The sequence below is a fragment of the Canis aureus genome, chromosome 28 (assembly GCF_053574225.1).
Source record: "Canis aureus isolate CA01 chromosome 28, VMU_Caureus_v.1.0, whole genome shotgun sequence".
In the NCBI taxonomy this organism is placed as follows: domain Eukaryota; kingdom Metazoa; phylum Chordata; class Mammalia; order Carnivora; family Canidae; genus Canis; species Canis aureus.
The window spans coordinates 19,811,419-19,829,331 of NC_135638.1; the positions used below are offsets into that span (position 1 = coordinate 19,811,419).

A 17,913-nucleotide genomic window follows, 5' to 3' on the forward strand; every position below is an offset into this window, starting at 1 on the left:
ACAGTCAAGGTGATTCCCTCCCCTTCACCTCCCCCTTCCTAGTTCCTATGTATATTATTTGTATTTGGACCAGTTCTGCTGACTCTTACTAAGGGGTTGGGAATAAATCCTAGCCCTGAATGTTGGCAGCTCTTTAGAGCTTGTTTTGTTGTTGGCTATGGTCTTGATATTGACTCTGGGGCAGCAGAAAAAGTCCCATGGGGATTAGGTTCTTTGTAAGTGATAAAAAAAACCCAGTGACTTAAATAAAATATATGTTTATTCTTTTCATATTCTTTACATGTTCATATTTTCATGTAAAGGTCTGTAAGTTTGCAGTCCAGAGCTAGTGTGATAGTTCCGTTCCAAAGTCTTCAGGGACCCAGGCTCCTGCCTACTCACCACCCTATCATGTCTAGGTTTCAGCCTTTGTCCTATGGCCGAAGATGGTAATGTTCATCCACATTCCAAGCAGGGGGCTGACAAAATGAGTCAAGAAGAAGAGCAAAAGGCAGACACTTGAAATCTCTTTTTCAAGTTTCTAGGAAGCTGTTAGAGTTCTTTCATTGCATTCTACTCAGCCACATTGTATAGATCTAAGGGAGCCTGGGAAATACAAACTTTATTCTGAGCTTTCAAGTAGTCAGCTAGGACTTACTGTGAAGAATACTGGAGGACAGTTGGCCATCTCTGTCACATTTGCTGGATGCTCTTGACATTTTATTTGCAGCTATGTGCAAACATTTATCTCTTCTATATGAGTCATACATGGTCACCAATGTTGAACGTGTGCAGGACGCATAGTATTTCATAGGGTATTGCAGGCTTACAGTTAGAAGAAAGTTAAATCTTTTAGTAAGAGTGTCTAAGCCATGGATACAAATGCAGTTTGAAGTTTATATTTTCTACTGAGATTGTCTGGTGGTATTTCTGTCCTTTGTAATTTTCATTTCCATAGAAGAAAATAGAACTGCAATAAACTGGCCGACAAGTATATTCTCTGTCAATTTGGATATTTAGGGAAGTGTCATGTCTTTCATGTAGACTTTCAGTCAATGTCAAAGGGCAATTACATTTTATTTTAAAAAGCATGTTTTATAATAGCACTATATAAGACATAATATTTTAACGATACCATAAATGGCTGTGAACTGTAGCTATTTTAGTGTCACCATTTATTGACTTTTGCATAAACTTATTATGTGATAAGTTTCATTTTCCCCATCATATTTAGCTGATGCATAGTAAACCACACTTCCACATTCTTGAACTCATATATATACTGACTGACCTTTCAGATTGCTTAGGAGGTATAATACAGTGATTTAGAACTGTTGTCAAGTCTTTTCCCCCCAAAGTTAACTTGGAACAAATATTTTTATAATAAAATCTTTAAAGTACTTTGGAAACAAGCTTTGTATATTGCCTTGATTTAAACTCTAAACTACTTAAAGATTCCAGGAAGTTTCCCTACCTTCAGGGAAACTGACAGCAAATCCTAACCCTACCAGTTTAAAAAAGTTCAGTTATTAAACAATCAGACTAAGATCCATATTGTTGTCATTTTCAGTCAGATGTATATTATCCATGACAAAATATGCCATGATCTATAATAACCCACAATAAAGGCATATTGTGGGTATTTTTATGGAGCAGTCAGAATGAAGCCTCAGGGAACTAATACGTGTTTTAATTTTCTTCCTCACAAATTCAAGATTTTTGCCTAAGCTTTTATCCTAGACCTACACACATTTAACAAATTGAGGAAGTTATAACTAATAAAACCAATTTTTCCTATAATATAATTAGTAGGAATCCCATTCTATAGACATGTTTCATTAATTTATCACAAAAACAATGCTATTTTTGCTTTGTTAGCTTAGAATTTAAATAAACACTGCTTGAAAGAACTTTTGTGAAAGTAGATAAATGAGAGGATGGAAATTTTCCCACTGGGAAGATGGACTCACACTTTCCTCTACCCCCATTTACCCTACCTCTGATATGGAATGTCTTACATGTGGTTTTAATAATGGTCAGTTGTATTCAGCTAGAAGAAAATAATAATAGAGTAACTTTATTTTGGTCTGCACATTAGAAATCATTTTAGTTTAATTCAATTTGATTGTAACGTCAAAATGTCAAGCAGAACATGATGTAGTGATATCTACATATATTCAACAGTGGTTTTATAGGGACTGTAATGTAGAAATAGAAGAATGTCACTACCAATTAAGTGGCAGTCACACACACATAGAGTCAAAGATGAGCGAAAATTTAGGTTGACAAAATTCCATTCGAATCAAGTGAATTAGACTTATGCTTACCCTTGAATCTTTTATGCATTATTATGAAAAGCTGGACTGTAAAGACAGGTATAGCATTTAATTGTGAACTTTCCTACTGGCTATAATGGTGTAAAAAATTTTATAAAGCATTTCCTTAACTCTGTTAAAACTTCAAAAGTACTTAAAATGGAATTAATAGATTTTCCATAGATATTGGAAGGTCCTGATAAGGTTTTAAATATTTGAAATGTGTTCTGCATAAATTATTTGAATTCTTCTGGAAATCTAGAGCCTTTGGAAAGGACCTGTTGCATCTGGCTCCCTCTTACAAGTGGTGTTCAGCAGATTGCATGTGTTCTGTTATAGGTTCACTACTGTGATAGACAAAGTGGCAAAGAGTGTGTGACCTGTCTGACATTAGCCCCTGTGCAGATGACTTTCCATGCAATTGGAAGCTCCATTGAAGCCAGCCATGACCAGGTATAATATGCCACTGCCATTTTGCTGCGTTATGGCCCAGCAGAGAAATCGGACCATCAAAATGGAAGCTATGTGCACACATACAGCTTTGCTTTCCCTAATACTAGCACCATTTGCTAGAATTTTGGAAAACCCAACATTTTTGTGTTAGGAAACTGATATTTTAGGAGATTTAAATTACTTTAGATTTCTAGTTTGTAGTTCATTATAAGAATTCTCTTAAATGGAAGAAATAATTGCCCTTCAAGTTATTTTTATTTTTAATAATTACATATAAGAAGCAGGATTAGCCAAACAATGTAGATAACACTGGAGTCTCACTGTAATATACTCATTTAGCTCTGTTGAAGAGAGTTTAGTATTATAGGATGTGTGTGAAATAACGTTCAGAACCATCAACTTACTCCTATAATTTGGGATATTATTAAAATGGCTCTCCAGTGTTGTTTCTACTTTTAAAGCTTTATTTCTGAAATAAAGCTAAAAATCCTAGAAACATATTGTTTCTTAATAGCAAATTCCTTTGTTTAGATAGCAGCTTTGAAAATACATCCTGTTTATAATATAATACATATTTTCAATTAAAATAATCATCAGATTAGACTAAACCAATGATCTAGGTCAAGGGTTTCTAGTTTGGAGTCAAAATAAATACACATACACGGTTTACAGTTTAACTAACCAGCTATGCTTTCTAAATTAACTATTCACATGCAGAACAATGGTAACCCATTTGTCCATTTCTCAGGATATTTGAGGACTTCTGATAGTTTTGCCTGACTAATCTTTTTTTCGTTCTGAGGATTGCCCTTGCATGAAAAGAATAAAAGAACATAATAGTGTAAATTCTCAAACACATGATTGTCTAGCTCAAAAAAGACATTCTTAAGGGCGTAACCCTTAGTTCATAATGTCTCTGATATTATAGTCTCCAGTCATCATTTGTTGATTGGTGGCAAGGTATCATGTGTTTAAGAAAAAACAACTAATTAGGCAGAAAATCCGAGTTTTAGGAACTAACCATAGCGTGAGTTAGCTGCGGCCAACTGAATGGATCTACCCCTTTGAGACCGTTTTTTGGAAAGTTAAATAAAGGAGTTGCTTAGGTGACTTACAAGATCCATTCCAGGGCTACCATTGTATGATTCTCTGACTGGTCTTTCTGCTCCTGGATGGATGAGCCCAACCAATAATAAACAGTTAACAGCATATTGACCTCAAAAGCAGTTTAGAGATGACCCCAGTGCTTCTCAGAGTTTGGTACTGGCATATGCTGTAGCTGCAAGAAAGCAAGCAGCAGTAAGTACAGGGATGTAACCTAAATGAACTTACAGGATACATTTCCCTGTATACAAGTGTAACTTAGCTGTGTGCTAGGCTCAAGAGAAATGATAAGAATGTTGGACATGGTTCCTGCTGTCATGGAGCTTGCAATCTAGCAACTTTACTACTTTGAATATTTGTGAAGAAGTCTAGCTACTGCCTTATCTCTCTATATCCATTCAGGGCAGGAACAAATGCAAGAAGGAGCATGAGGTAACCATCCTATAAAAGCTTGTCCTCCTTAGGCTGAGCTAAGAAATGAAAGAGTGCTTCAGAAACCCACATCTAAGAAGAGCAACCCATTGTTAGCAGAGGTAGCATGTTGCTATGAAGGAGCACTGGGATGGGAATAGAGACTAAGATCAAACCTAGATTTGCCAAGAAGTAGATTTGCCATGTGGAAGCTTGTCTCTTTACCTCTTGGAATGTGGCTTCTTTATGAATAAAATGATTAGGCGGTTCAAGCTTATGCCCAGTCCATGTGGCAAGATATAAAAAGTTTTGGGCTAGTTAGTCCATATGGTACTTTTACAAATTAGGGAGGAAAAAGGAGCTTCTAACTCAAGGCATGTTTCTACTATCCAAATCCATAAGACCTACAGTATGAATAGAGTACCCCCGCACCCATGAGGTGTTCAGTACATAACCTACACAACTGTACATGGAGGTGTTATACTACATCTATCTGGAATGTCAGTTTTACTCAATGGTAAGTAAATAAAGACATTTTTATATTAAAGCAAATATAGTTGTATTAGATATGATTAATTTACATGCATTTTAAGATAAAAAAAGATTTTCAGGAAATGCATTGATCATGATCAGATAGATGGATGGAAGATGGATAGATGAGTAAATGAAGGGAGCTGTGACTGGAATGGTCATCTTGTATACCAAACTCTACTTTGGTGGCTTCCAAGGCGCAAATGGAAGTAATGGCGTGATCAGTACTCATCCTTTGAATTATTTGGCTTCCTGAGGAAAGGAGACACAGTGAACTTCTACTCCACATCTTCTAGCTTTTCTGCATTATGTTGCCATTACCCTTTCCTCGTACTGAGGGTCTAAGCAAAAAATACTTCTTCAGCATACTGAAAATATAAACCTGATCTCGTAAGTTGGAAAGGATGGACCACTAAATGTTTTCTCACTTATTTGTCAGTAAATACTGGAAAACATTTTAAAGTAAGAAAAATTGGGACACATGGGTGGCTCAGTGGTTGAGCGTCTGCCTTTGGCTCAGGGCATGATCGTAGAGTTCTGGGATTGAGCCCCACATTGAGCTCCCTGCAGCGAGCCTGCTTCTCCCTCTGCCTGTGTCTCTGCCTCTCTCTGTGTGTGTCTCATGAATAAACAAATAAAATCTTTTAAATAAAGAAAGATTATAATCATTTACAAAATGTTTTCTATTCTTAATTCATTTGAGCCAATGCAATTGAACAACAATAAGTATTCTGAGAAAAAAAAATATGTAAAATTTAGAGGCAGTCCTTTGTTATGAAACTCACATGGTTCTTATCTGTTAGAAAATAAAGGTGAGAAATGGAAGAGCTCTCGAGCCCTGAACATTTACAGTTTACCGTACATTTTTAGATTTAATTCTAGGAACTCAGTAAAATAAAGAGTAAATGTTTTATACATTGTATTCACTCATATCTTAAGGAGCAAGAGGACAGGGACTATTTTAAATACCTATCAAAGGTCCATACAGATCTACAGAATGGTGGAGAGAGATGCAGCATCATCTGTATTGTGATGATGTCTGAATGTATGGAACTTTTAATTCTCCCGCCCTTCCCGCCCGCCAAAAAAAACTCTGCTTCCTCCCTCCTCCCCTGTCTTTTCCTTTTAACCATCCAGGTAAATGACACCACCAAGCTCCTTGGAGCATCTTTGCCTCATCTCTCCTCCTCACATGCCACATCCGGTTCCAGTATCCCTTCCTCTGAATTACACCTGTTACCTGACCACTTTTCACCACCTCTGATGTAGCCATTGTAGTCGCTATCATGGTTTTTTTTTTTTTTTTTTTTTAAAGATTTATTTTTAAGTAATCTCTATACCCAACATGGGGCTCAAACTTACAACCCCAGGATCAAGAGTCTTATGCTCTACTGACTGAGCCAGTCCTGTTTATCGCAGACAATTGCAGTTGTCTTTAGACTGGCTTCGTTTATTCTACTTCTATTCCATTGTGGTATATCTTCCACATAGTAGCCAAAAATATTTTAAGTTAATCAGATCGCATTATTCAGCTGCTCAGAAACTGCCAGTGGCTTCTCATCACACCTACTATAAATCCAAAAGTTTTTGTTATGACATGTAAGTCCCTATGTGATTTGGCTCTCTCCACCTCTCCCAATTTCAATTCCTGCCATCTCCTTTTCACTCAGTATCCCAGTCTTACTGGCTTTGTTACCAGTTATATCATGACAGATGAAAGAAACCAGACTCAAAAGGCTACATACTATAGATTCAATGCATAGGACATTGTGGGGAAGACAGAACCATAGACATAGAAAACAGATCATTGGTTGCCAGGGCCTGAAGAGGGATTGACCATAAATTGTCACAACAATTTTTGGGAGTGATGGAAATGTACCATATCTTGATTGTGGTGATAGGACATGACTGTATGCATTTATTAAACTTACCGAACTGTATGCTAAAAAGGATAAATTTTACTGTATTTAGATTATATCTCAATAAACCTAACTTTAAAAAAAAAAAAGCCAGATTCATTCCTTTATCAGTGACCCATATATGGAATTGACCCCAGGGAAATGTGGAAGCATGACGTCCCCTTTCCTGCATTCTCTGAATATGTTGGATCCACCTTAGAGTACACTAAATTGAACTTAGAGCCTGGTTTAGAGTTTCTCCGAACGTTGGTGGTTAGTTAAGGCCTGCTTCAGGCTCTCTAGGATAATTATTAATCTCCAAAAAGTGGTCTAAGCCTGCCTGACTTCAGGGAAAGGATCTGTGTTTCCCATCTGGGAACTCTGAATTTCATCCAGGCAGTGGACCAGTCATTCAGGCTGATTGCTGCCTGGGACTCCCTGCAGTGTCTGAGTGAAAATGTTCTACGTATGTTCGCTTTATTCATCACAGCAAATGTGATACTATAAATTTGTGTTAGTTTGGAATATTTAACTGTCCAGAATAAAAACATTTTAAATTTCTGGATACTGATTTTCTTTTCAAATACTTTCTAGCAAACATTTGATAACTGAACAACTCTCTGGGAGTATTGCACTAGATACTAGAACATACAAAGATAACTTCTTCTTGTCCTCCTAATAAGCTAGATAGATACTAGCTTAATGTAGTCTTCAGTGAGCTAATCATCCTGTGAAATTTAAAATCTGCGTATCACATGGTGATTTCAATGAAGAGCAATCATCCTTACATGTAAGTTGAGTAAAGAGTGCATTTATTTGGTAAAATGGAGCTAGTGAGGATTTTGCTCTATGTTTTTCAATAGATCCTAGTTGGAAATTAAATATATATTGGTCACTGGATATTATTGAAAGCAAAATCTTTTGTGATAGTGCAGGAAGTTTTTTGGAATTTTCTAGCTTGGTATAATTCACCAAATATTCCTCACTCTCTCCTTCTGGCCTGACACTTTCTACATTTTTCTTCATCACTCTTGGATCTCACTGAGTACTGCTTACTCTGTGTCTGTTACTTATATCAATCACTATCTAGGCAGCCTCAAAGTCATAAACTTCCTTCCCTGTCTTTTTATTTTTATTCAGCTTTATTTAGACTGCATTATTAATCTCATAATCTCACCAATACTGGGTAAACAGAGTAGATTAGTTAAAATACTATAGCTTAATTTCTAGTTAATAGTTTTATCACTGCCTACCTCAGTTCGTTCAGGTTACTTTGGAACTCACTTGCTTCATATAAAATAAAAATAAATCAACCATCTAACTAAGCACTAGCTCTCCAATGAAGTGTAATATATGTAAATTACTATTTGCTTGAATGTGACTTCTAGTCAACACAAAATGAGATTATGGTAAGAGTAAAGGACGATGCATACGTAGCGTAGTACTTAGAGTTTATGAAATGAACAGTTCTACAACAGAAAAGAAACAGGAACCAAACTTATATTAAATGTGTCTGCTGTGTACTAGATATTGTGCTAAGCCCTATATGCATTATTTTGTTTAATTCTCATAATAATTCTGTGAGGTATAAACTATAGTGTTTATATATTTGCTTCATTTGCTATATTACCTGTAAGGGTTTATGTCCTTAGCCAATCAAGCGGAGTTGATCCAGTGTGTGTGCTTTGACTGGAATTCTAGGCGGACCTCTCAGTGAAAGGACAACCATGAAGTGTAACATGCCACAAATCTAATGGGTATTTTGCTCTACTTTTGATTAAATTCTGCTCATAGTTTTTTTTTTTTTTCTGATTAATTAAAAGTCTCTTTTCCTTAGTAATTATTCCATAATATCTTATAGTTGTATACTAATTTAAAACTAAGAAAGAAAAAGCCTTCAAACATGTTAAATATATATTATCACAACAATAATACATGGATTGATTATAGACTATATTCAGAACTTTTGTAGTACTAGATGGTCTTAAATGATAGTACATATAGTCCCTTTCCCTTGAGGTAATTGTAGTCTAATGGAGTGTGTCAGCTAGGATGCTTTTGGCTACAAGTAACAGAAAACCTGACTCATGGCTTAAACAATGAAGACCTTGTTATCTCCCATAATAGGAAGTTCAGAGGAAGGGTGAACTCCAGGGTTGGTTGATAAAGTAGCTCAGCAATGTCAACAAGGACTCAGGTTATTTCATTTCTTAGCTCTGCTTCACCCTCTGGCTCATGGAAAGATGAGCCACATTCTCTGTGTCATTGCCAATGTAGCCACATTTAAAAGAAAATGAGACATCTGATCTTACTGGTCTCCTTTTAGGGGGCAAAGACATCTATATTGGGAACTTCTTCAGCCATCTTTCCTTCATGGTGTAGGCTTCGATTGGGTCATTCACAAGCCCATCTCTAAACTAGTCACTATCAAGGGAAATGAGATCGCCGTGAGTTTATTTTTATTTTTTAAAGATTTTATCTTTTAAGTAATCACCCAACATGAAACTCGAATTCATGACCTGAAGATCAAGAATCACATGCTCTACTGACTGAGCCAGCCAGGCGCTCCAAGATCATCATGAGGTTTTTTTGTTTGTTTGTTGTTTGGGTTTTTTGATTTATTTATTTGAGAGAGAGAGCAAGAGAGCAGGAGGAAGGGCACAGGGGGAGAGAGAATCCTGAAGCAGAATCCCCACGATGACACAGGGCTTGACCCCAGGATCTTGAGATCATGACTGGAGCCAAGATCATGACCTGAGCTGAAATTAAGAGTCTGTTGCCTAACCAACTGAGCCACCCAGATGCTCCAACATCACCATGAGTTTAAATGCCTGGGGCAAAATGGTTATTGAAGAATCAACTACAGGAACTACTACATGAGGAATTAAATGCCAAATATATCATTTTAAATTTTCTAGTGGACTCATTAAAAAAATTTAAAAAGCAGGTAAACTTGATCTTAGTAATATATTTTATTTAACCCAATATATCTAAAGTATCACTTCAACATATAATCGACGTTTAAAATTATTGAGGTATCTGGGAACCCGGGTGTCTCAGTGGTTTAGTGCCTGACTTCAGCCCAGGGCGTGATCCTGGAGACCTGGGATTGGGTCCCACGTCAGGCTCCCTGCATGGAGCCTGCTTCTCCCTCTGCCTGTGTCTATGCCTGTGTGTGTGTGTGTGTGTGTGTGTGTGTGTGTGTGTGTGTGTGTGTGTGATGAATAAATAAATAAAATCTTACAAAAATAAAATTATTGAGGTATTTGACCTTTCTTCATATGTCTCATTTTGGACTAGCCACACTTCAGTGTTCAATAGCCACATGTGTTTTGCATTATGATTTGCTCCCTGCCTTTGTCTCCAGTCTCATCCTTCACCATTTGCTCTGAAGCTAACTTCTACACATACTTCATGTTCTAGCAGTTTTGATGTTCCATGTCTCATGCTGTCTTGCATCTGTAGCTTTGTACCTCTTCCTTCTGCTTGGGCATTCCCTCCTTGCTCATAAGAGGAACTTTAATTGTTGTATCATCAGATCTAACCACACTGTCACTCCAGTCAAAAGGCTTTCCCCAAACCAACTTTCCACATTATTGTTGTTACACTTATCAAACTGTCTTCCCATTGTTTTTCATATTAGTCTACCCCGCTGGGCAGTGACTTCTGTGAGGAACAGGACAGTGTCTTATTCACCTTAATATTCTCCAGGTGTATGCTCTGACACAGAGGAGATGCTCAATTCATGTTTATAGGATGGGATTGAATTGAATTTCGAAGACCATGAAATTAACTTGGATTTGGTAGAACTCAATTTGGTAGAATTAGTGAGAGAAATACAACCTTTGTCCCAGTATGCTTTCTCTCGTGGTGGCCTTCTAAGGACATTATTTGTGAAATCATTCTGGTACCCGCATGTGTAGACCTCAGAGTATTTACATAGTCTGAGCATATGTATCTGTCACTAGGAATCCATCATATATTTCCGTTAATTCTCTCACTGATCTGTTTGTAACCTTTAATTTGTCTAACCTAACACACATATGCCTATGACCTTCTCAGTGTCCTGAAAGTTCCAGGGCCTGCCTCCTGATTCTAGCATTCCATAGTGTAGTACACAAGTCAGTATCCACTGAATCCTGTCATTTCGTGTTCTGAGACTGCAGTCCTCAGAATCTAAAGAGGCATGAACTTCATAGGTTTGAGCAATGATTACCTAAGACAAGTAAAGCTTTTTATTAATATGATAAGGACACCCTTAAGTGGCATTATATAATAACAGATCCCATAGCATCATCCCAGAGGTATCTGTAATAGAGTTCTGACATTCTTTGTATTACATAAATTCAACGTGAGTTTTGGAACTTTAGCTGTTTTACTTGCTCCCCATATCAAGCCACAGTGCTGAGTGCCATGGGGTGTTGACAGAGAGGGTACAATCACTGCCATTGGCAGCTTCTCTGGGATCCTGTAGCTGCCAGAATTCAAAAGGTAACTTGATTTTCATTTACTTTTTATGAAACAGGATGCTAAGAGTGATATTAGAAAGGCACATCAACTTTAATGTTTGAGAAATTGCTTTCACATTTCCTGATTTTTTTTCATATTGAAATATTTCAAAATATTTCCTCTACTCGAAACATACCCCGTGAGTATAGGACTAAAATTTCTTCTTCTGATTTTTAACTTTATCATATGATATTCTCGTTTTACACAAATATATATTATAGTTAAGGAATTTAACCATATCTTTTTTCTTTACATTTTATGTTTCAGTAATTAGCCCAATAGTTTACATAGTGTTTTGCTTTTGTTTTTTGTTTTTCTTTGAGATATAATTGACGTATAACACTGTATTAGTTCTAAGTGTACATTTTATATAAAATGATTGCCATAGTAAGTTTAGTTAACATCTATCACCACACATAGTTACAAATTCAGTCATATCTTCAAACAAAACATTTCAGCAGAAAGTCACTAGGAACAGCTTCTCACACTGGATAGTTAATTCTTACTGATGGACTAGAATAGCAGTCAGCAAACTATGGCCTACAAGCCAAATCCAGCCTACCACCTGAATTAAGAATGGTTTTTAGATTTTGAAATGATGGAGAAAAGATCAAAAGAGTACTATTTCATGACATTTGAGAATTACATGGAATTCAGATTTTAGTACCTATAAATAACGTTTGATTGGAATTTAGTCATGCTCATTCATTAAGGTATTATGGAATGGCCACTTTCACTCCACAGCAGCAGAGATGGGTGGTTATGAAAGAGACCGTATTGCCTGCAAAGCCTAAATTACTTACCATCTGCCCCTTTATAGAAAAAATATGCTAGTCTATTCCAGGACTAGAAGGAAGAAACATTAGACATCCACCTTTTGAATTTTGTATCAAATGGTTATTTTCTACATGGTCATTCAGAGTTCATTCTCTTTTAGAACGGAGCCAATTTTCTAGAAATACTTCCCATATTATAGCATAGTTAGACTTGACTGAATTTTGGATATATTTACTGTACAATGGAAATCAATTTTATCCTCTAAAGGAACAAGTCTTTCTTCATCAGTGATCATCAGAGCATTGAAAGAAAGTTACTTTTGTTTCCTTTCGAAATCCTGTTTAGAAACACTTCATAGCTGGACTTTTTTTTTTTTAAGTAGTAGGGACTATTCTCTTGTTTCCATAGTGATCTTTCACTTCTTTCAATTCAGATGTATAGGCAGTTTCTAGAACCAACAGTGAGTTATAGGGGAAGGTAGTGGGAAGACTAAATATATATTTTATAACTGACTCATGATTTCATTTATGCTTAGTATAGCATGACCACATTTCTAAGAGGTTGCATATATCCAGTGATATTGTGCACACAAGTGACTTATTAACTTGACCTATAAAATAATTTTGGACTATAGTCAAAACCCATTCTTTCTCCCACGTTTTCCTGAAGTGATGAATAACAGCTATTTTAATCAACAGAATGTGTGAAATTTTAAGTTTCAAGAAACCTGACTTTTCTCAACTACACTAAAAAAGATTTTTAGGGTGGTTACTTGACCTGTACCCCAGCTTACCTGTAGTTCAGTATTTCACAACATATTAACCCTTTGAAGATAATTTCAGAACCAAAAATACTTTCTATTATTCTCCCTAATAAGCTTTGTTCAATTTGACACCTAGATACATACTCCATGTCAGTAGTTTCTTAATTTTAATTCAGTATTCTAATTTTATATTATTGGAGTAGGAACTTAATATTTCTACTGTTCTGTAGATCTATATATTTGAAGTTGATTTGAAGATCATTGGGGAAATATTCTACAAACCTTTCTGTTAACAGTTCATACTAATGAATCATAACCAGATACATTATTAAAACAATAAATACCATATGTATATAATTGGCTAAATGGATGTGAAAGTTATAGTGGAAAACTGTTGCCTATATAGACTTTTTTAAAGTGACGATCAATGGAATATAGCTCCCTAGGCCATAGATTTGAGAGCATTATTGCCCACTGGAGGTCACTTTTATAACCTAAAGAGTATTACCTTCCTCGTAAACTCAAATTATGGTGTTGTGTATGATTTATTATACTATTTAAAACTGAAAAACAGAAACCTTCTCTCTCTTAGTAACACACCTTCAATTAAGTCATGCCTCTCCCCATTTCCAATTTTTTTTTTAGACAAACCAGTTATTTTTCAGAATATTCAGTTTTATTCTTTAATTGCTGCAAGTTATTTGGCCTGCTTTCTTTGTTTCTAAGTTGGCAGCCAATGCCTTTCCAGATCACATATTTCTAAAATACCCTTTAGTTAAATTGCTTCTCTTTGCATCCTCTGATGAAAGAATTTGAAGACAGTTTTAAGCCCCGAAATATTTAGCATATCTGAAATTAATCAGAGTCAACATAATGATAAAAAATGTCTGTTACCCTTCATAGGCAATACCTGGTACCTTTGATAAGTGTCACCGTTCTACCAAGACCCACACTTAAATTTCTCACTCTGAAAGACTAATATGCCAGTAGGCTTCCCACCTGGTTTACCTAACCTCATATGCAGAGAGAAGTCATGCCTTCACATAGGTTCTTGCTGTAAAAGGAAACATAATAAGAAATTTTTCAGCTCAGGGACAGATTTGCTTGGCTGTCAGAGTTTCTATTTTGCTGATACATTTCTACTTCCTAGGCCACTATGTGCTGGTCTCCTTACCTAGCATATCCTTACTATCTTTTTGACTGAACCTTGAACTCCGACTCTTGGTTACTTAGCTCCTCTCTGCTCTGTTGGTTTGTCTTGACCTACTAGTACTTTTCTTCTGTTTGATTTTGTGCTGCCTAACTGACCCTTAACATTGGCTTCTGACTGTTGTCTGTCCTTCTCTGTTGTTCTCATATTGCTCTTCAAATCCAAAAGTGCCTATGATTTACAGAAGTCCATTTTATAGATATTATATTCTACAGTCATTATAAAATTGAGAGAATATCAATTGACTTGTTGATGGGACTTGATAGTCTGTGTCCTCTGATATAAGTATATATGTTAAAATGTTCAAATACTTTCATACTACTTGGTAAATAGTTACTGCCCCATATTTCACCCATCATGGCCTCATGTCTAGGACCTATAGGACCTCCCCATGATCTAGGAACTAATGGATCGTTTCTTGGGCCAACAGGAGTTTTCAGGACTGTTTTGTTGTTTGGTTTCATTGATTGGTGTTCATGCCACACAAATTATTAAAAATGTTAAAAAATATCACTTCTTTCAGAAATATATGTAAGAGTTAAGTTCTTCAAGGGGAAGGCATAGAGACATCTTGAAGTGATTATTTTTCTTAAAAGATTTTTGAAAATTTCCATAGGAAATTAAGAAGCATTTTATTAATTCAGCAATCATGTACTAAGCATGTCCATCCCTGTACTAAGTGGTAAGAACTATTTCCAATTTTGTAAACTGGGAAAGCCCTCATATTGGGTATAATCAAAAGTTGGAAATGGTATATGTGGGAAGTCTCTGTACTTTCTGTTCAATTTTACTGTGAACCTAAAATGCTCTTTAAAAAATCTATTTAAAAGGTAAAAAATATTGAAACAACAGAACACATACAGAAACAATCGAGGACTGATTACAAGGTGACATGATTAATGTCAGAAATGTTGACAAAATCTATATATATGAATATTGAAAATCTGTGGAATACCAAAATGATCAAGAGCAGAAGAGTTCGCCTGCTTAAGCTGCTTTTAGGAATTGATGGACCAAAAATTGAAAGACAAGTCATAAGGGAAAACAACGTAAGAAAAATTTGAAATGTGGAACTTGCAAAGGAATATGTGGGGAAAGAAAAACTCAACTTGGTGGGAGTTCCAGGAATAAATGATGTTGCATAAGATAAATTCAGTCATTTTGACAGCCAGGTTAAGCAGTATAAATTTTATGCTTTTTGCAGCAAAGAACCATTCTTTAGTCAGTAATAAGGGATATGATTTGCTGTTATCTGTAAGATCAGTTAGTAGCCAGACGCAAAATTGATTGTGGTGAGGACGAAAGCTTCTATCATAGTAATTCAGGAATGAATGGGTGCTGGTTATCTTGAGTGCGTCTCTAAAAATGCCAAGAAAATATCTCTCTCAGAGACACATTGCATAAAAAGAATCAGCAGACCTTGGTGACCAGCTGAGTATGACAAAGAAACAGAGCAATTAAAAATAGCTGTAGAGACACACTACCAATGCAGCAGAATGAGAGTTGGACAGTTGTTTTCAAAAAGCAACAGTGAAACTAGACAAAATTATCAAAAAGAGCAATTTTAGGACTCTGGAAATTGACCAAAAGCACTCAACAAATTTATTCATGGAAAAGCATTTATTCATGGAAAAACTAGTGGACTTCAGGTAAGAAAAGTACGATTCTGTGGTGTTCCTGTCTTGAGCTGCTCCCATGCCCCACCTACAGGCTCAGTCAGCATAGTAGTTCTAGAAGGATGAGGAAAGCCATGAAAACCAGCAGTTTCACTGGACGAATGACATCATTTGATTGAAAGTGGAATGTGAGAGACACCTGGGTGGCTCAGTTGGTTGAGTATATGCCTTTGGATCAGGTCGTGATCCCAGAGTCCTGGGATTGAGCTCCATGTCGGGCTCCCTGCTGAGTGGGGCACATGCTTCTCCCTCTCCTTCTGCCTGCTGCTCCCCCTGCTTGTGTGCTCTCTCTATCAAATAAATAAAAATATTAAAAAACAAACAAACAGTGGAATATGACATCCTATGCCCATAGGCATTGTGAATAACAGTAGACATCTTGGTGGCAAATAAATAGGAGAGGCTAGCTAGCAGCTCAGTAAACCTGAGGTTATAGTCTGGGTTGGGGTCAACAACAAACCAACAGACTAGCCAGAAATTTACCAAGATTTGGGAAATGGTGTAGTGAAAGGGATTTTGATAAACCAACACATATTCCTGGCTGATCAACAGGGTTCATACACTTGCATGAGAGACCAGAGAAGGAAGCTCTCTATATATCCCTTGCTGCACATGGAATTCTGCACATAGGCAGAGGAGATGCAAGAGGGTCTGGCAGAAAGTCAATGTGAAGAGAGACTTGAGAACTCCTTGAGGTTTGAATGAGTTCCCCAACCCAAACACAGCTCCATTGGCAATGTAGAAGCTTTATTAATTTATTGTGTTTGATCACAATTACTAATAAATAATTGACTTTATTGACTAATAATTGACTAATATAATTAAAGACTGTAGCAAAGGCAAAAGAAAAAAATAAAAGACATGCAGCTTAGAATAGAAGAAACAAAATTGTCTTTATTTGTAGGTGACATGATCCTTCCTGTATTAGGAAAATCCTAAGAAATCAATACATATACACACATACAAAAAACACCTATTAGAACTTAAAAACAGGTTCCTAAAGTTTTAGGATACAACTTAATATTTAAAAATCAATTGTATAGGTTGTATAGGGGATCCCTGGGTGCCTCAGCGGTTTAGCACCTGCCTTTGGCCCAGGGCATGATCCTGGAGTCCCGGGATCGAGTCCCACATCGGGCTCCCTGCATGGAGCCTGCTTCTCCCTCTGCCTGTGTCTCTGCCTCTCTCTCTCTCTCTCTCTCTCTCTGTGTGTGTGTGTGTGTGTGTCTCATTAATAAATAAAATCTTTTAAAAATAAAAAAGACTTTTACATTGAAAGCTACAGAACATTACTGAAAAGCTAAACATCTAAATATATGAGACACTCAACATTCATGGATTAGACGACCCATTATTGTTAAGTTGCCACTGTCCCTTGAATTGACCTATAAGGTCGATACATCGTCTATCAAAATCCCAGGAGGGATTTCATTTTGTTTTGTTTTGTTTTTAGAAATTGACAAGCTGATCTTAAATTCAATGGAAATGCAAAGGGTCCAGAACAGTTCAAACAATTTTCAAGGAGAAGAACAAAATTGGAAGACATACACTACTCAATTTCAAATTTTTACTATAAAACTACATATTCAAGTTAGTGGCATAAGGATAGACATGTAGGTGGATGGAACAGAATCAAATGGAACAGTCCAGAAATAAACCTTTATATTTAAATTCAATATATTTTCCACAAATGTGCCAAGGAAATTAAGTGGGAAAGCATTGTTTCTTTCCAAGACATGGTACTGGGAGAATTATATATCCATATGAAAAATATGAATTTAGAGTCTTAACCATATACAAAAACTAATTTAAAATTACAATAGACTTAACTGCAAATCCTAAAAATTAAAACTTCTGTAAGAATCATAGGAGAAATTTCATGACCTTGGTTGGGCAAAAATTTAGGTTCAGCACCAAAAGCATAATCCATAAAAGAAGAAATTAGTAAATTGGACTTTGTCAGAATGTAAAACTTTTGTGCTGCAAAAGACACCATTCAGGAGAAGAAAAGGGGGCACCTGGGTGGCTCAGTTAGTTGAGCGTCTGCCTTTGGCTCCAGTCATGATCTCAAGGTCCTGAGATTGGACCCCTCATTGGGCTCCTTGCTCAGTGGGGAGCCAGTTTGTTTCTCTGCGCCCCCTCCCCACTTGTTCTCTCTCTCTCTCTCTCTCTTTCTCTCTCTCTCTCTCTCAAATAAAGGAAAAGAAAAGGCACTGACTAGAAGAAACTTTATAAATCATGTATCTGCTAAATTTCTTGTGGCTACAAATATACAAAGAGCTCTTAT

The 17,913-nt window shown here is 36.4% G+C and overlaps 1 protein-coding gene across 14 annotated transcripts in view; it reads left to right on the forward strand.

Annotated features, from left to right (window-relative positions):
• The window catches only part of STAU2 (staufen double-stranded RNA binding protein 2), a 297,993-nt gene that overhangs the window by 200,650 nt on the left and 79,430 nt on the right, over window positions 1-17,913 (forward strand). For 11 of the 14 annotated variants that reach the window (XM_077876554.1, XM_077876553.1, XM_077876549.1 and 8 more), the window contains one exon: window positions 2,634-2,747. The exons of 1 other annotated variant lie outside the window; for it this stretch is intronic. In XM_077876554.1, coding sequence (XP_077732680.1) covers window positions 2,634-2,747 — 114 coding nt within the window. Of the gene's footprint in view, window positions 1-2,633; window positions 2,748-4,253; window positions 5,471-5,930; window positions 6,855-17,913 lie in introns of those variants that run through there. 2 more of the 14 variants (XM_077876542.1, XM_077876548.1) reach the window with 2 other exon arrangements.